The 20,452-nt window shown below is 36.4% G+C and overlaps 1 protein-coding gene across 5 annotated transcripts; it reads right to left on the bottom strand.

The window, feature by feature from the left end:
• Positions 1-4,917: 4,917 nt before the first annotated feature.
• LOC122021230 lies at positions 4,918-20,243 on the bottom strand. Of its 5 annotated transcripts, none has more exons than XM_042579325.1 (18): positions 19,884-20,243; positions 15,955-17,987; positions 15,584-15,805; positions 14,719-14,820; positions 13,560-13,960; positions 13,068-13,462; positions 12,909-12,961; positions 12,753-12,836; positions 11,097-12,662; positions 10,728-10,816; positions 9,448-9,553; positions 8,996-9,176; positions 8,441-8,508; positions 7,236-7,351; positions 6,204-7,080; positions 6,057-6,122; positions 5,309-5,411; positions 4,918-5,224 (listed from the first exon to the last, which is right to left on the bottom strand). In XM_042579325.1, the coding sequence occupies exons 2-17, from the start codon at positions 17,975-17,977 to the stop codon at positions 5,353-5,355; spliced, it is 6,408 nt and encodes a 2,135-aa protein (XP_042435259.1). In that variant the 5' UTR covers positions 17,978-17,987; positions 19,884-20,243; the 3' UTR covers positions 4,918-5,224; positions 5,309-5,352. The 5 variants fall into 5 exon arrangements, 4 of the variants coding, with proteins under 4 accessions (XP_042435259.1, XP_042435257.1, XP_042435258.1 ...); XM_042579323.1 differs by having other exon boundaries at positions 14,719-14,859; XM_042579324.1 differs by lacking the exon at positions 6,057-6,122 and having other exon boundaries at positions 6,232-7,080; positions 14,719-14,859; positions 19,884-20,242.
• Between the last annotated feature and the right edge of the window lie 209 nt (positions 20,244-20,452).

The raw sequence follows: 20,452 nt of genomic DNA on the forward strand, positions 1-20,452 counted from the left end.
CTTACAGTTTAGCATAAAGTATTTGCAAATATGATCTGACTTCCTTTAAAGTCACTTTAGGACTAGTTAGAATTGATATGTATTGATCACATTTTATATAATTTCCACACTATACATCCATATCTTGATCTATGTCATTAATGACATTGGTATTGTGACTATCGTTGGCGCTTGTTACGACCATATACAATAGTTATGATCTCTTTAGTCATATACTAATGAGGTTAATAGATCATATCAAGTTTTACTTGTATTTCACATACAACTTATATATAGTTCAAGTAAAAAATTGTTGGATTTTATTATCTCTATTAATTGAGTTTATTTGTAAGTTGAGCATGTGAATATAATCTGAGCCCTTTAAAGTAATGTAACTTATGTTTATTAGATTTTGGATGATTGAATATGAGTTCAATATGTAGAACTCTTTAGCTAAATTCGTTATCATCTATGGATTAATAACGGATTGAATTCCTATATAAAGAAAAGACCCCCAATGATTTAGGATAATCTTGACAGAACTTTTGGTTCTCCATTAACTTCAAACTTTTTGGCACCATCAATCCTAACATACACCTAAGGAAAATCTTCCGCGTTTACTTCCACTTCTTCTTCTTCTTCTTCCTTGGAATCTTCTAGACGACACAATGCTCATGCTAAAATTAAATCTTTCTTATTCTTATTTTTCTATGTATGAAGTCTTCTCCCCGGTGTTTAAAATTTATACAGTTTAAGTTTTCACCAGAACTAACATCCAACACACTCTGGATGGTGCTTTCGATATCCAATGATAGCTATACACGAGACTGCAGTTAGACTTTAGACCCGCAATTACAGCTTTTGTATACAAGAAAAACAATAAAAGAAATCAATTGAAATCATACCCTTTAAAACTCCCCCTCTCGAGCCGGAGCTTATTCTTTGCATCCATTTAAAAATCCCAGCACCCCGTCGCAGAACATTGGTATCGGGCTGACTTCTTTTTCTAGTAGTTTCCTATTCCAGCTCAGTTCGATCCTCATTTTCTACCCTCTGTGATGCTCAATCAGATAGGAGGAAGTTAAATTCAACCAATCGAATTTAAAATTTTAATTTAATTATTTTATTTTTTTAAAAAAAAATATTTAATTAATTTAATTTAATTTAAAATTACAAATGATAAAAAAATATCAATTTAAGTACTATTATGATTTATGATACATTTTTAACCCTAATTAAAAAATAATATTTAATGTAATTTTTAAACAAATTATTTGATATTTTATAGATTCAATTAGTTCAATTTTATTAAAAAAATTCAATTACTTCAGTTAGTTCAAGAAAAACAATTTATTTAATTTTAATTAATTTAGTTCAATTTAAACTAAATACTCAGCATTACACTCAGTTCCTTTTCTTATGATTCATTTGATGAAAATAGGTTCAAATTATTTTTGGGGCTCACCTAATCTAGCCCAACTTATGTTCCACTTTGAGTTGACCAGAAGATCCTCTCACCTCTATGAGTATATCTCCTCTTCAATTGTGTTTTAATCTTCAAAAAGCAATATTTCACATTCCTTGAATAAATCAGATTAATTAGAAGACGTTCTTGAATTCTAAACAAGAAATAAAATAGACCGCACATCCACCTCATTTGATCCGCTCAGCCAACTCACTTATCCTGCTCGACCCAAACCATACTGAGACAGATTGGAAGCATTATGGAATACAAGCCATGATATATTGCATAGATAATATTAAGAGAAGATTGTATGACTGTAGCTTAGCAATATTGCTGCAAACAAACTGCAGTGACTATGGTTACTAAAATTATAAAGATACTGAACTTTAAATAGACCAGTAATTCAATGATTAGTTCAATCAAAATCAGATCGAATAAGAAAGATTATGAATGCATCATCAATGCAGGAAAGTTATCCAAATTGCATAATTTGAATAACAAATTAATACTTTGTCAAGGTTCGCAAAGTGCACATGGTACTATAGCCAGCAGCAGCCTTAAGCATCGTTACCTTCGAACCGAATCACCCATTTCTGGACGCAAACATGGAAATAGACAAATTTAGAGTATAAACAAAGATGAAAACAAAGATGAAAACAAAGATATTATGGTTTCATCATTTCGAACGAGGAAGAAGCACATGCATGTAGGTATTCATTCAGTGCGAATCTTGCAGATGAACAATGTAAACAAACCTTTAGGAATAGCAAAAGGATGAAGCATAAATGCTTCACGTACCCTCGATGGGATCTGGAAAAAGGACAGTTTGATCACACTCTAAGCTCTACCACTTTATGAAATACAATTGACTAATTAGCATTTCACGTAAATTAACTATAGGTTATGTATATGTATCACAAAAACTAATAAATAGGCTTATATATACATGATGCTTCATGTATATACATGACGAATTTACTGGTAATGTCAAGGTTCAGTCAGTAAGAAAATTTATTCAGGAGTATTTCTTTAAAATGTATCTTTAAATTGCAACATAAGGTATTCAGATCTCTGCAATGCTTATAAAAAAGATAATTTGTAAATCATCAACAATTTAGTCTTGTAAACCTAAAAAAGCTTTGCACATCAAGCTAAACTTGGTTGCCCCACACTATTTGTTGAGCTCTATGGAAGGCAATATCTCTAGTCATATGCAAATTAATTTTTTTTATACCATTAACAAATATTTTTTGGTTCATCTTTATCACTTAACTATAGCTGAGACACCAAAACCCTCTAAGCTAAGCAATACATGAGGTGGGAGAACTATTTCAATCTTCTTTCACATCACAGAGGCAGCCTTTTTCGTCCAGCGACTGAGTGAGAAACTAGCTACTACACAAATTATTTTAGTGACAGAACTCATCTTCATCCTCTAACATTTATCACTCCTCTTACATTGTTAAGAGTTAGAGTCAACACATAATCATTTTTCCATTCTTTTCCGGTTGCAACTCAGTTAGAGCTCAGCATAGGCAACAAAATAAGCTGTATAACTCATTCATGCAGGCATCAATAGCCCAACTCAAAATGACATTTTAAACTCAAGTTACTCACATAATCACTGGCAACAACTTAAACTAAAGAACAACAAAACTAAGATTAATTGGCAGCTTTTACACAACAAATACATATATCATCTAAAATTAAAATATTTAAAAAATTTCTGAGTGTCTGCAGTCCATCTAGAGAAAAGCTTTAGCAATAAAAGTTTAATAGATGTCCCTCAATAAAACATCCAATTTCTGGTTCTCAACATAGACTTCGATGTGCCACATCAGACCAAAAAAGAACAATCTTCCACTACATCGGAATCAGAAATTAAACCCACTCTTTGGTTAAGAAGTCTGGCAGCATTTCACATCATGGGTCCAAAGCTTACCATTAAAATCTTTACAATAAAGGCACAATCAATTTATTTTTCAACTTTATTCACTTACAAAATCATCTTTATAATTAATTGGGCTTATATGTTCAACGGCATTTTGGTAGATTAAAATTTCAAATTAAATTAAAAATATTGTAGTCAAGGAGAATGTGATGCAATATGCAAAATCCATTTCATCAATTTACAACACAAGTTGTTTTTTGAGAAAAACGTAACTTCATGCAGGTATTTGCAGTGGCATAGTTTGGGCATATTGCATGCCCCCCATTAATTTGCATAAAATTAAAAAAAAAAAATAGTAGCAGTATGGGCATTCATCTCTGACTCATGGAAATAGAGGTTGTCTGGTTATCGGAATAGTATAAGTATAGGTTGTTTGACTGCTGAATTGTTATAATTTTTGCACCAAACGTCAAAAGCACCAAAAGGCATAGCCATCGTCAAAACCATTAGCTAAACTTGCATCCAAGAATCTTCGATGATAAGCGAGAAAGAAATCGCAGCAAAGCTACTCACAGATAACTTCAAACAGTACGAGAACAACAACACGGCACTAGAGTCCGGGAGTAGTGCGGCAGAGGATACCCTGTGAGAGAGCCCGACCGCCATGGGTCGTCGTGCTCAGACGTGAAGTCAGTCTGGCTGCCGCCACCGCGCTGTGCAAAGGGAGCAATGACTCCACGCAACTCCCCAATTCCACAGGAATCCTTCGTCATAATAAATCCCAACAAATAAAATTACGATACCCAGAGCTAATACCAACAAACAAGCAACTAACCTCGAGAGAGACGAAAATCGGCGGGTTGGGCTGGGAGCCGCTGCGCCGGCGGAGAAGGAAGGAGACGGAGAGGCGGGTCGCGATCGGAGACCTAATGAACGGAGAGGAGACAGAGGAATGATGCGACGCAGGGATCCCGCGCACCTCGAAGCCATTGGAAGAAACTAACGAAATCGGCCGAGAGAGAGATTCCTGAGCGGAAGGACGCTAGGGTTTATGTTAATGGCAGGAGAAAATGGTATATATCGGGTCGGGTTGGGATGTTATCGAACCTGTTCTCTCGGGATCCGATTGGCTGTGGATCGAGATCCATGTAGAAGATAAGCTTATCAAGTTCCACCGGATCATGTCTGGCAGGCACACTCCGCATGTCTAGTCGGGCCCGCCACACTATCAAAATAAGAGTTATTACAACGGTAAAATGCGAAACACTTGGGCCATACTCAAATGATCCGTCTCCACAAGTAGATGGATCAATGGATTTATGAATCGAACGGAAAATGGGCATAAACTTCTATCAACATTTATCAATCAAAAGTGGAAAACAGGAAAACAATGAACTGCTTCAAATGATGGATGCATAGACATTCAATTTCAATCGAAAAGGCACAATAAATCAACCTACAACCATCTCGCAAATTGGCGACGTACCCCACAAAGAAAAGACAGATCACTACACTAATCTCTATGGATTCTGTTGCATCCAGCAGCGTATAAAATAAATAATAACAATAATCTGCACAATTCTAGCAAAAGCAGCAAGAAATTCAATAACTTGACGCGTACAATCATAATTTGAGAATTAATACGTTTAGGCTCTTGATAAAGAGCATAATTAACTTTGAACCTATGGCATTATACACCTAGTCATCTGACAAAAAAAAAGGTTTCTTACACCATCTATCATCCGAGAAAGTCTTTTCATATTGCAATCTTGGGATAGCATTTATGTACACGAACCCTAGATTTAATTCTGTCATAGTGGCGCTGGAAATTTCTATGTGAACTGAAATACATCAGTAAGGAAGCTATCTGCGATTTATCTGACTCGGACCTGAAAAAAAAATGGAGAATTTAAATACTCGCAAGTCAGATTGGATAAGGATAAATGCACCTTTTTCTTAAGAAGAAAAGTTACCTCTAGAAGATGGTCCGCCTTTATGCAAGTTCTTGGTGCCTTTATCATGTGAAAAATTGGGAATCTTGGATATGAGCAGAGAGCTTTGCAATCCCTCCAGTAACTGCATATAGTAATAGCATTGACTTAGCAGAAAACCTATCAATTTGGAAGCAATGGCACACAACATGGGATCTCCCAAATATTCCCTATTAATTGAGACACTGCAAGTTCTGGCGTTAGACATTTGTGATAGCACCTCAAGATAGTATTAGTAGAATCATACTGTTATTTTTTTCTCAAGGAAAAGTGAAACTTCAGAAAAAGAATACTAATTGTCAATTGCAATTTGTATTATAAGGTAACTGACACTGTTACTATCGGTCATCTAAAATAGGGATGAGATGCATGTAGTGCATATAAGCAGAGTTCTAGAGGACAACCTAATGATATAGGTACATTGAAATCCAATTTGAAATGAAACACACTTATTTTGTAACTAAAAAATTTGTGAATTTAGTATCTACTATTCCAAATATAAAAAACAGTGCTTGTTGGTGGATCGCAAGCTATTTATTTTTCCTATTTAAGATTAGCCATAGGGAATCCTAAGATACCATGGAACAATTATTATGTACTAATTTGTGAGTCATCAAGTCATTGCTAACAAAACTCAACTATTATACAATGCAGAAAAATATGGCACACATTATACAAATACTAGGATGTGCTTGTTTATGTGATAGGTACAATGGCATGGGGCATGTACCTAGACAGCTACCAAGGAAAATTCGAGGGTAACATTCCTGCGTAGTTGCCCAGCTAGCACTTATCACTATAACATGTTCTCAGAAGTCAAGAAAGCAATGCTTCAATTATATACTAAATGAAACAGACAAAGAAACTGTATACGTACAATAAAAAAAGTAAATTAGAAAGCTCACTCTTGATGTCGGCTGAATTCTACGATTGGATCTTCGGGGTTCAATAACATCAGATCTTTTTCCAATATTTTCCAAACCTTGAACTTCGGATCTGGAAGTCAATTCTACACCAGATGAACCCTTTTCTTTCTCCCCCATTTCAACCTCAAGAGAAGAGGATTTCTTCTTAGATGCTGGAATACCTTGAACAGGCTGAGCAGAAGGCTCTAGGACTGCAACATCTACTTTACCAATGATATGCGGAAGAGAACCAATTTCCATTGAATCCTTCTTCTCTCCTGTGCTAAAAGAAGTTTTAAGACTCACTTCTACTCCATTTGAGACAGAGGCACTGTTGACCAGTTTATCCTTATCTACAGTACTCTTAGCCTGAACATTCTGTGACCTCAAAGATTTAAGCACTCTGGTGTTCAGGTTGGTGGTTTGCTTTCCTTTTGTCTCTTGTTTTGAGCTGTTCCTCCATGACTGTGATGCTTGGGGAATCAAATATTTTGCAAACTTCATGGAATCACTCCTTTCAGCTGCCTTTTCAGTCTTATCAGCTGTGTAGTGTTTGCTAACCTCCATAAACTTCCGTTTCTTCCCAGGCTTAGGAACACCAAATACCACCTTAGATCTATCTTTCTGAAGGCCTGCTCGTTTTACCTTAAATGCATCGTCATTATTTCCCTCACCAACATTCTTCCCCATGGAAAACATTACATCCTTTGCTGACAAATTAAGTGGGTTTGTCTCTTCCAGCTTGCTTGAGTCACCTGTGTGAGTATTCAATCCTCCTTCAATTATTTCTTCTTTACTTTTGTCATCTAATCGCCAAAGCTTTTGACGTTTCTCCTGGGGTGTATCACCCTATTGCAGGATAATAGTAAAACAGATTTCAAACACAAAAAAAAAAATCAGACAAACTTAAAGGAGGGCAAATGCTTAGAAGCTGGCAGTGGAATAAAAGGAAAAGGGAAAAAAACAAAGAGAAGGTATTGCTAATAAAGGTTAAAAGAAAATACCTCATATGTTTCAAGAGCAACCTTTTCTTTCGCACGAGACCATTCTATCCATTGGCCATCTTCCCAAATAAGTGACGGCCGTAAGTTCCAAGCTCGAACAACTGACAAATCGGACCCTGCAGTAAACAGTGAACAGAATAGCCAGATCCAAATGGCCAATCAAAGAGAGAGAGAAGAGAAACGACGACTAGTAAACAAATGTATAAATTATAGCACACATGTATGTAAATTCTTTTTTCTAAAAATCACTAAGATATGGAAATTGCAGTTAGAATAATAGACAAGGATGGTTAAATAAATGCACTAGTTCAGATAAATATTAAAGAATAATAAAGGTTCAACAACCAATCGCAGAATGAATTGGAAGTGCATAAATGTCATTTAAGTAACAGGAACTTCTATGTAGTGTTCCAATATATGGACAGATGCCAATGTACCTTGTTGTAGCCCAGCAACATAGAAAAAATAAGGAAAAGAAACCTATGGATTCCAGTGCAGAATTACTTGGAAAGAGCTCCATGGAACACAAGGGTACATACATATGTATACAGCCATTTAGAACCACCTATGCTGATCAAAATGTATCACCTATCAAGGCAATGGTCCACACTCCACATGAAATTCAGGCTTAAGTTACAGCTAAGTGCTTCATTAAGTAACAACCAAATTTTTTTTATTTAACAGCAAGACTTGTGAATCAGGATAAGAATTCATAAATTAATTTATTTACTGTTAAAGTTAATTGGCTATTACTTATTCCAAAATCTCAAGCTCTTAAGAAAGCGACAAATTTATATATTTATATATTTTAGCACTCACACTTTGTATTTGGATGGATATACTTCAGATTGGCATAAACGCATTAATTGATGAGATTTTTAGGTAGAACTTAAAATGTGGACCTCTTACTCTGCTCTGATATTATCCTACTCTTCTCCAATATCCTTTAAAAGATGATTGACTAACCACTTGTTTTAAAATTTTGAATCAGTAGAAAAGAGATCAATTTATGTATTTTACATCCTTAACAATTACTTAGTAACTGATATTTGAAATATGTGTTTGTTTATAACTAACCAACCCTTACCAGAGTGCCACCATGTATCATTACACTATTAAATGATATATGTTGCCTTCTTTATAAGCAAGTGGATTCAACCAAAAGAAAAAGGTAGGAAAACATCACAATTGATATACAAACATACCTGAAAAGTGTACAGTTAATTTGGTTTCATCATCTGGATTCTTATCAGTGACAACACCTTCCCACCAACTGAATGTACAACAAGCACACACAGTTACTTCATGATTGCCATATATGACAAAGCAGCACTAGGAACGACTAGATCAAAAATAGATTTAGTAGTACTCATAAAGACCTGGTAGGTGAACTATTAAGCACGGAGAAAAGTAAACCAAAGAAAGCCAAAATCTAAGGAAAAGTACCCACTGTGTCTGCAACGTCTCTTTGCAGTTTATATGGGAAAACCGCTCAGCAACGATATTTAGTTAAAGCATATGTTCATTTCATATAATAGTTGGTAATAGAACAAGTAGGGCACAGAACAGTAGTTGGTTGAGATATCAACAACACTATAAATATTTGCTATGATACTTTCAATGGAGGGCTAAGAACCATGCAGCTGGTTCAAAAGTTAAAGACTAATATGGATTGTTGATGTGGATATTTTAATGAATAAACATTTCAATTCGCAATTTTTCTAAATAAAAAAATAAAATGAAATACAAATTAAGCTCACCGATCACACATCCATGCATCTACCCTGTCACCGACTGCCCAATTGAAATTACTTAGAGTCCCTCTCCTCCGCTTCCTTGTTCCCTCTGGTATACCTACCATTATGTTATGTGGTGCACGTATTCTGGGAGGTTGGTCACCTTTGGATTCAAGTGGTATCCACTCCTTGAGCTTCTCATGACCTGAATTGGAGTTATTGAAATACAAGCTTTAATTACTAAAAAAAAATTTTACTGTCAAATAAAACTTAAAGATTATCATCAGATACTCTAAATTATACTCAAAATTAAATTTCCTTTCTTTTATAAACCAGCTGTATCTAGATTTTTTTTTCATGTGGATGACGATGGTAAAAAAAGTAACGTTTTAGATAATAGAGTGACCAGTTTGATAATTCAAAAATATTATATCAATAATTTGGCTTCTTCAGTTTCACAAGTAACAATCCTTTACCTTCATCAGAAGGAAGATCCTTGTACTGCACATATGCTTTACCATCTTTGATATCAAGGACAAATGCAGAAAACCAAGCTCCTTGAAGACCACCTTCAGCTACAACCTGTAGTATTTGGTCTAGTGTTTTTTAAAAAAATGGAAATGTATTTTCAAAAAAGGTGGCTTCAACAAAGTAAATCTCATCTTAAAGTAGGTTACATCTGTAAAATCCAGGTTTCAAGAAGACAGGCATGCAGGCAATGTCAGTGGTTGTACCACCTAATCCTAATCTAATACTTGAGGACTGCTAAACAAGATTGCCAATTAGATTAGCGAACAAGCAATCTGAAAAACAGTTAATTATGTTAAATTCAAGTTATGGTGATTAACAATACCTCTGACTTAATTACAACAATAAGTCCAATTTGTTCAATAAACAATCTGCCAAGTCACCAAAAACAAGCTTCAATTTGAGGCCTTGTAAATCTTCCAGCTTCCATATATCAGTAGGAAGTAAACAAAAGGGTTAGCTATTTGGGCGTTTGTGAGGTAAAATAGTCCATTCCTTATCTTGAAATCCACAATACTAGAACCATACTTTGACCAACATATGAGTCTCAGAGCCAATACAAGAGAAGAAATGAGATAATTTGAAGACCTTATTAAATAGAGGTATTAGGTATTTTTAATATCTTTTTAAAAAGCTAGAGACTCAGGGACTGTTAAACATGCAAGGTGGGCTGATAATTTAACGCACATGGATTCTACCAAAAAAAAAAAATGATACTTCAAGTGTACTGACAACTTAATACTCCAAAGGACCCCTATCAAGCTAACAATATCATCTGATTTGAATGTTATTCCAATGCATAATGACATTTTTCATCATAAACAGCTCATCATGCTGAATTCAAGCTAAGGTTATTAACAATGTATTGGTGTCAACAAGAAGGATAAATCCAATTTCTTAAATAAATAATTTTCCAATTCACCAAAATCAAGCTTCCATTTGAGGTTTTATAAACCTTCCAGCTTGCATATGTCAATAGGAAGTAACCAATAGGGTAAACTATTTGAGGGTTTAAAGTAAAACAGGCCCATTCCTTAACTTGAAAGCCACCATGAACATCACATTTTGACCAATTTATAAATATCAGTCAATACATGAGAAGAAATGAGATGATTTGAAGCTTTTATTTAATAGAGATATTAAATATTTTTAATATTAAAAAAATAGAGAAAATAAGTCGATAATCTAAACATTCCCAGCTTGGAAGATTCTTTCCCTGAATTTGTACCTCAACATGGGAGCCTGTCTGAATGGTACTTCCTTGTGTAGGACCTCTTCCGGTTGAAACAATCTTTTCTCTGCCTTGTAACTCATGCCCTGACAAGCCCATATAAATCAATATATAGGTGAATCTAAACAAGACGAACCAATCATGACCGATCCTAAGCCCGGAAAAAGGAGGAGAGTTGAGTTAGGTTGCCGACCAGCATTAAAACTATGGCAAATGTTCAATAAATGGATCCATTAAACTATTTTTATCCAACCCCACCTAGTGGGATAAAGCTTGATTGTTGTTGTTACATAGGTGAATCTAAACAAGTAAAAAAATATGCCCCAAACAATTGCAACACTTTGTGAAAGTTCACAAGTAGCTCACCTTCATAATGTTCTTCTGATGATATGGACTTCAGGTTACCAGGAGACCTTTCAATAATAGAATCTTTTATCTTATTATGATCTGATAGCAGTTCAGCTTGTTGTTCTGTGTATAACTCATGGTCACTTGCTATATGCAGACCTAAATTCTTCTTGGGCTGTAAATTTGATTCAGCCCCAATTTTAGTCTTACGATGTCGTTTCCAGTAAACATCAGATCCAGCTTCTACTATTTCACTTATTGAGAATGGTAGGGGGTCCCCCATTGCAATGATGGTTCCAACTTGGGACACAGCTTCTGCAGCCATTTCTGCAGCTTTTAGTATGGCATCCAAGTTCTCAGCCCTCTTCATGGCTGCAGAGGATGCTTCTACCCTCCTCCTTGTAGCCTCTCGTGCAGCAGAAATGACTGAAAGACCATTAATGTTATCCTTACCTGAAGAGGTAAGCAAACTTTTCCCAATATCAAGGTTACTTTCAGTGCTTTGAGTACCATTTTCAGCATATGAAGAATTAACTGCCTCATCTGCCATCATCTTAGCCTGCATTGTAGCCTCGGATGCAACCTTAGCAACTTCTGCAGCTGCCTTTGCTACAGAAGCAGCTGCTGCAGCAGCAACAGCTGCAGAGACAAGCTTCCCTTCAACCTCCAATGGAAGGCCTGATTTTTGAGCAGTCATCTGTTCCCAAATAGTTTGGCTGTGCTTAATAGCAGCAGCAGCAGAAGCAGAAGCAATGTCAGCTTGCACCTTTGACTGCTCAATATGAGTACAGGTCTCTTTTGAGAAGATATTCTGTTGAGAACTATTCCCCAATATTTGGTAGTAAGGGACAGCTGGTGCTTGAGATGTAGTTGAAATAAAACCAACAGATGTACTGGGACTTAGAGAACTAGACAATCGAGGAAGGGATGAACAACTAGGTAGATTACTAGTGACATAAGTGGCAGAAGCAGAATCTAGTTGAGGTTGGGGAGTAGAAATATTCAACAGAGGCTCCTCCAATGAAGAAATCTTTTTCCTCTTTCTGGACTTCTCCCTAGTAGAAGTGCTTTTATTTCCTACAGGAGTAGCTTCCTTATTTTGAACCTCACTTGACAATACTGCAGAAATACTTGGAGTATCTTGACGAGGCAGCAAAGCGCTTGAAGAGGTAAGCTGCATATTTGCTGCACGAAATTTAGAAGTGTCTCTTGCAGGTGTTACTTGAGATGTTTCAGAAGCTATTGCAGAAGAATGATGTGCAGTTGAATCAAAAGGTGAACCTTGTGATGGAACAACCCACGAAGCATGATGAGGACTTGGAGAAAACCAAGATGTAGAGTTGGTCAAGTACTGCCTCATCTGCGAAGTCTGATATGAATGTAGAGGAAGGGAAGATTGATTGGAATCTAAGTAGGTGCCTCTTGTGATATTCGAGGGTAAAACATCCTTAGATGAATTCTGGAATGGTGATTGGAAAGAAACAATGGAACTTTTTGTTGCTGCAATTGGGGTCTTGCTGTCCCTCCTACCAGCAGAGGAATTAAGAGCCTTGCTTGAGAGAGGGCTGCAGCTGACACCTTGTTCTGAAGTCAAAATAGTAACAATTTTGTCAAAAACTTTTTAACTTATAATGATGCAATTGAAAACCACATGAATGAGAAAGTAAATGGTACCTGAACTGCTGGTCAGTGATTTCTTGTTATGAAACCTTTCTGAAGCAACACGCCATGTTTTCTCCCATAAGCTCCTTCCTCCATCTAAGACAGCAAGAAAGTTCACATCAGTCAAAAATGAATAAGAAAGATTTATAAATGTTTGAGAACACTAACCAGTTCCTCCGAAGGCTGGTAACATGCAAGCCTCATCTGGCAGGACTCCTTGTCTGAAATAAGTAAAATAATACAAATATAATTAGCTAAATCAAATAATAAAGTATAGGATACTTAAATAATAAAGAAACAAATGATAATGAAGCATCTGCAACTCACATGAGAGATCCATAAACAAAAATCTGAGCCCGCAATTGTACTTGTTGTAAATCTGTGAAAGGCTGATGAAATAGCGGAGTAGCTGATGTGCTCATATCCGGCAGATTAGATGTTTGAACATTTGGAGAACAGGAAGATTTCATAGTACATTGCTGCACATCATCTTTGCTAATTTTGTTTCTTAAGGCTCTACTAGATGTACTACGCGGTGTCCTTTTGCTTCCTTTAGAATGTTTTTCTTGTGACTTCTCATTTGCATCCCCTTTTGAAATACCGGCCTTCTTAGTTGCACGAGCAGATGCTTGATTCCTTTTGTTTTCCACACTCATGCTTGGATTGATAGTAGTTTCTTTTACAGTGTCACTTGAATGTTCCTGAGAAATTTCTGCAGAAATCTACACACGAGAAAAAGAAGCTAGAATTAGTTGTAGATCTTACCAACTGCAGTGACTTGAAATGGAAATTCAAATGTGTGTGGTTTTAAATGGTCACCTGAGACTGTTCTAAGAGCTGAGTCGTATTGGCAAATTCCTGAGCCTTGTTGCAGTCTTCTGGGGTATCATTTTTACATAGGGGTACTATGAACGTGAAGTTTCCATCATCACCAAAAGTACTCATTTTGGGATCTTGAACAGTGCCTTTAAAGATATCAAACTTTGGTGCCTCTAACGAAGGGCCTGCAAAATTTTGCAACAAACTATTCCTTTCTCTATACTGTGTGCTATTCCTTTCCTCAAGGTTCCATTCTTTGCAACTAATAACAGTAGGTGAACCACAATTTGTATCATATGAACTTGCCTTTCCACCTTGAGGATCAAAGGAGGAGGACTCTAGATTACCTTCAGGCAAAGGCAACTGAGAAAGGACATTTGTACCAATATTTGACGTATCAACTGCAAATACATTTTTGGATAGTAAACACTGGCTTTCAATGGAGCATACTAAATTGCATATCTACGTGCATGTATGAAGTAATATGAGCATCTACAAGGCTATAGCATGATAACATGCAAAAGATTATTGTTATTATGTAATATTGTGTCAAAACAAAAACAAAGAAAAGATATTATGTGAACTTCACTCATCTGACCTTTTTAAAAAGATAGATAGTTGATGTAACAATATGGCATTATAACTTATTGAGCAACTAAATAACTAGATCACACAAAAGACATGCTATAAGCACATGAAACATGCTAATGGTGTTGACTGTTGGATGTTGTACACTAACGACATTTATGTATGTGTGAAAATTTGAAGGATTGTAGAAAGTAGAAACTCTCTGTAGGGCAATCAACTGAGAACAATTTCAGAAGATAACATATTAATGACCTAACTAGATGGCATCACAATATGTGTAACTAAACATGAATAATACAACATAAAAGATCCAAAAAGTTTTGATGGTTGACTGTTGATAAAATGCCATGTTGCATACGCAGGCAGAATTTCTAACAGATACATGTACTTCCAAATTCAAAGGATTCTAGAGATACTTTACAGAGCAATAAACTAATATTTTAACTCTTCCATTTGCGCAATATAATATTAATACAAGGTTAGAGACCTTCTGTATGTCTAGACAATCCATGTGAAGTAAGCTAAAAAAAGAATCTCTACCGACAACAGAGATAATGAGAAGTATACTCACATTCTATATCAGTATGTTTTGGCTTGTCAGAATGATTTGTTGGAGCTAAATTTGCATCTTCTTGCTCTGTGCTTTTGCAAGTGGAAAGAGAAAATGCCCCATCTGAAAAAGCCACCTGAACTTCATCATTTTTGGTAGTTTCTGTTAAAAACAATGTACTCATCATCTGTATGGACATTTGCTACAAGGTTTAGAAATCTCACCACAAAACCTTATAACTAGTGAGGAGAGACATTAGCTACACAACATGCAATATGGTATTCCAAAAATAAACTCCAAATCATTTCCCATCTAGCAGAAACCTCGCATGTCGAATATATTCAACTTGTATACATCAGAAACATGGGTCTTAGGTTATTTTCAATCAGAATCCAAATCATGTGAAGCCAACTCTAATCATATGAAAGGGAATTTAACCAAAATTACCAACATGATTGAGCAGGGGAAGTTATACTTTCATGAAAACAAGACTCAGCTAGAGAATTGGCACCCAACAACATGTTTGTATACTTGTACCAACTTAAAATCCCATGGAACCTTTTTGGTTTGAAAAGTGAAACCACGAAAAAAAAAACTCTGATACTGGAGAAAGGCATTTGAATTAAAATGATACAGTATGATATCACCCCTTTATGCCTTGTGAGAAGTATAAGTATAAATCATATAAATATATACATACTCAAAGCTTAAATAATCTAACTCCATCATGCAAATGATAACAGAATGTAGCTATAGATGAACATAAAGGGTATTCTTAAGAATCCAGAGTAATGTAAATGTTTAAGTTTAAATTAGAAGTGGGATCCTCTTCAGAAGTTGAAATTAACTAACAGAAAATATCACAGCATGGTAGCAGATAAGGTACCCTGTTCATCAGAAAAAATCTCAACTGATGGACCCTTCGCATCTGAATCAGCCATCACATGGAATCCTCCTACTTTCTCACTGTTTGTGCTAAAATTCACATCTGACAAGGAAGTGGCCTGTGCATCTTTCCCATCTGAATGCAAATCAGGAGAGGATGACAATATGATTTCTTTCTCTTCTATTATCACTTCAACCTCAGAGTGTAGCAGCTGGGTATTCTCTGAATTGCTCAAGGAAAGAAAATTAATAACTTCTGAATGAGGAATAGATACAGGATAACACAGGCATAAGCTCAAATGTCTTCTTTTTTTTCCTGATTAAAATTTAAATTATAAGATTAAAGCAAAAAATACCATACAAATATGTTACCTGCTTGGTCCTTGATTGATATCTCATCACTATCCATCAACACACCATGGTCCTGTGTTTCAGATGACGATAATTGTGTAATCTCAGTAATGGGAGAGTGATCCTTAAGTTTATTGTCATTTGAACCGACCGATTGGGTAGATTCATCCTTTTCCTCTAAATGACTAATGTTATCGACAGTTGATTCAGCAACCAAACAAGCAGTCTCAGATATTGGATCTAATTCCTCATTAGAGGAAGAGGTCATATTTTCTGCACCCTCCAGTAAAGCAGAAGGTTGATTGGCAACAGTTTGTTCTGAGGCATCCAACTTTTCAGTAAAATCTTTTAAGGATTTATTGTCACCATTCTTTGCTCTCTGCAAAATATCCAAGTTATGGGTAGTTAAAGTATGAATCTGTGAACCAGTATCATCTTCAACTGCAGTTATTTCAGTGTCTACTGTAGATGAAAAGTCTATCTTCCATTTTTTGTCACCAATTACTCTTTTGGACTTATCAAGATCTCTCTGTTCCCCAGAACAAAATGGTTGACTTTCCACAAGCAATAAAGCAGGAGAAGTAATAAGTCCTGCTGCTATATCAGAAAGCTCGGTTCTCTTCTCAGTGACAGCGTCAACAAAATTCTCTCCAGCATCCTTTGCCAAAGATGGTAACTGAGCAGTATTAGTTGATCTTTTATCCTCTGCCTTCAAGTCTTTGTTCAAAGATTTCACTTGGTAAGCAATAGCTTGCAGCAGTCCATCAGAGTTCTCTGAGAGCACATTATCATGAGACCCTTCATTTTCCAACACCAGAGAATCTATCGGTGGAACCATTCCTGAAGAATCCTTAACAGCACAAACATCATTATTGAGAGCCTGGTCCAGAGAACTGTGTTCATTCAGTCTGTGTTCACCATGTACAATAGAAAATGTTTCACTCTGCTTGTTTTCAGACTGTGAAGATTCTGAGTTCTTATTCACATTAATGGTATGGCAATCTTCTTTCTTTGGCTCTGTTAATAATGAGTTTCCCAGTTTACCTGTTTCGGTACTTGCAGCATCGGTGAGTAAAGCCAAGGAGCAATTCTGACTGTTGCTGGGAACAGAAGTTGCACTCATGTCAAGACTTCTGTTTACAGCACTAGCACAGTCATCAAATGAACTAATCACTGATGAATTATCCAATAGGTCCTTGCTCTGAACCACCTCAAGAAGCTCGCCAGAAACCAAACATACTTTAGGTACCTCAACTGATGAAGTTAATTCTACATTAGCAGTGAATTCTGAGTCAACCACCTCCCCGACAGCATGATACTTTTGGTCAGATAAATTTATATTCAAGACAGAAACAGAATCTTCACAAATGGGAGTTTGAAGTGAATTATCCAATAGGTCCTTGCTTTGAACCACCTCAACAAGCTCACCAGAAACCAAACATGCTTTAGGTACCTCAACCGATGAAGATGTTAATTCTACATTAGCAGTGAATTCTGAGTCAACCACCTCCCCAACAGCATGATACTTTTGGTCAGATAAATTTATATTCGAGACAGAATCAGAATTTTCACAAATGGGAGTGTGAAGAGAAACTCCATGCTGGTTGGTTCTAGCTATATCATCACTCAACCCCAGAATATTTTTAGCAGAGTCTTCTTTTGGATGTATTTCTGACTCTGTATTCATGTTTTGTGTGTTTACCTCATTATCTCTAATAGATTTTACTGGCATCCGCGGCAATTCAGATGGAGTATCAGACCAAACGTCGTTCCCAGCAATGGAACAAGTCTGCAAGGCACTTGAGCCAAATTCTGCAGTACTATGTCTAGGAGAGAACTCTTCGATCCAATTGTTTTCTTCACCTTGAATGCCAAGAAAAAGTCGTGATTCAGCTAAACTATCAAACCTTAAATGAGATTGAAAATGATCGTCAATATCAAATTTTGGAGGATCATATGACTGTAAGCTTTGGGGAAACCCATCATTATCCTCTCCAATTAGATGAAAGTTCTGGCTCTGAAAGTCACTATCATCACAATCCATGGATAAACCCCTGCAATGATCTAGCGTGTTTATTATAAACCCAAGGCCATATTCACAGGATAAAAAATAAACACACATACACAAAGATGGAAGTTAAGTATGAGAATATAAGTAGTATAACCATTTAAAATGAGGGTGTATGGAAAAAATTAAAGAAATAGAAACAACCATAAGACACACGTGCTGACGCAAGGATGTGTGCGCACATACATACAGAGTTAACAATGATGTGAAACCTAGGAGCCAGGGCAAAAATATATTATCCCTCCATTTATCTAACAGTTTCAGAACTGGAATTAAAAGCCCTCCTTGGCAACTAGCTTCATGTTTAGCAAAAAAAAAAAATTGTAACCAAACATTAAAATGCTATATCACACTCATATGATGTTGCAACATTCACATTCAACATTATTATCACAAAAAATTTACAACAGTAATATGAATCACCGTATGTGAACACATTAAATATCCTATATAACCTACCAAGGCATTCTAGTAGTACAAGGAAGCCAAGCTAAAAATGGAAGATGAAGGGAACATTATTCTTGACAAAAAAAAATGTATAGGAAGATTCCAATTATAAGAAAAAGTATCTGGAGTTAGCTGCAACCATCCCGTGTCCCATAGTAAGATTAGCCTTGAATCATCATTGCACACTAATAAAAAACTTTCCTGCAAGCTAAACTTTAAAAGAAAATCTTATCCAACAAGCTAAGGCAGCATTTGGTTTGTAAAATTTCTATTTTCATTTTCTGAGAAAATAAAAAATATTGTTTGGTTGGCAATTTCCACATTTGTTTTCTAGAAAAGGATATATCATTTTATGGGAAAATAGAGAATGTCTAAAAGTCATTTTCTAAAAAAAAGAAAAACGTGCGTTTTTCAGAAAATGAAAATAGAAACCAAACGCTCTCTAAACTTCACAGAATTTCAGATCAAACTATACAACTACTAACAATGAATCTAGAGAAACACATCATACACTAACAATTTAGCATAAAAGCATTGGAACACACTAAATTTTAGTTGAAATGAATTACAATCTTGGTTAATTGAAATCTTATATTGATTGAGGTTAGGATTACAGCACATTTTCATTTTGTCATAAGATATATATTCATCTGAGGAATATTTAAGAAGTGTTATTCGGAATTAAAGAGACAGTGGTAGTGCCCGTTATTCTAAGCAAATATGATTTAAGGGAATATTAGCAGACGTTAAGGATAATTCACTGCAGATAAGCAACTCAATTATCCAACAGAACGTGTCAGGATATGCACAGAGTCACAGACAAATAAATTTAAGAAGTTAAACAGGATTACAAGATTGCTTGCAAGTAGCAACCAAGGCGTAATTGACACGAAAATATACTCACCAATTAACATAATTGTATTCAACGTTGTGCCTCAGAAAAGAACTGATTTTTGGAAAGAATGAGACAGCATGTTTATTCAAACATCATTTCCCTTAAAAGAGTTGTTTTGGATATGATTCAGCATGATCATATTGGATCAAGCGTACAACATACAAAAGGGGTACCTATGATTCAAAGACAATGCCAGCATCCAAGATACACAGAAACTATGGCGAACAAATTTCATTGACATGAATGGCGAGTAGAAACGGACAAGAAAATTCCAAAACGATATTGATGGCGCAAGAGAGTGACTGAAAAAAAACACTGAAGTAAGACCAATGTGCAAAATTGGTAGCAAAGGTCCAACTTTCAGGAACCATAGAACAAAAAAGGCAGCAAGATAAAAATTCCCGCAGAAGACGGATCAATTCGAGTGCACAAATGACCTAACTCTATTATGCCACCGAAGACGCACCCTAACCGATATACTCACCTATCATCAGCAAACCTAACGAATCAATACTAAAACGACAGAAGCCAAGTACGTACCAAAGGCAGAGCGGCTAAGCTTCCACCACCCTCCATCCGGAGACAAAATGTTGCCCCTTCAGCGTCCGGAGCCGAAATCCCACCCGTATCTTCTGGCTCTCATCGACGTTTAAAGATGACCGGAAGCGCCTTCCCTTCCGCCCAGTAAACCCTAGCTCCGACGAATCTCACGAACGGGCGCGCAATCTCCTGCTCCGGCTACGAATTCCTCGTCGAATCGAAGGCTGAATTTGAGAGCAGGTGCGAGAACCCTCTTTCTTCCTCACCTCCGACCTCTCTCTGTCGTTCTTCTCGACGCTCGTCTATCTCGCGCTCACTCGCTCGCTCACACGCCCACCCTGCGTCGGATTAGAAGGGGCGTATTTGACGAAGCCCTGTTTCGGTGAGGATCCTCTCCAACGGCTTCTTTAGATTAATCCTACAAATCGCATACATCGCGAGTTTCAAACTCAGAACCCGAATGGGCCATCTTTCCATGGGATGCGACCCGCGAACGATAGGAAGTTTTATGCCGAGAGTTGGAGGGGATCACGAAGACACCAAGTTGAGGGGCTGTGGTGCAGAAACGG

This window comes from Zingiber officinale, chromosome 9A (genome assembly GCF_018446385.1).
Source record: "Zingiber officinale cultivar Zhangliang chromosome 9A, Zo_v1.1, whole genome shotgun sequence".
NCBI lineage: Eukaryota > Viridiplantae > Streptophyta > Magnoliopsida > Zingiberales > Zingiberaceae > Zingiber > Zingiber officinale.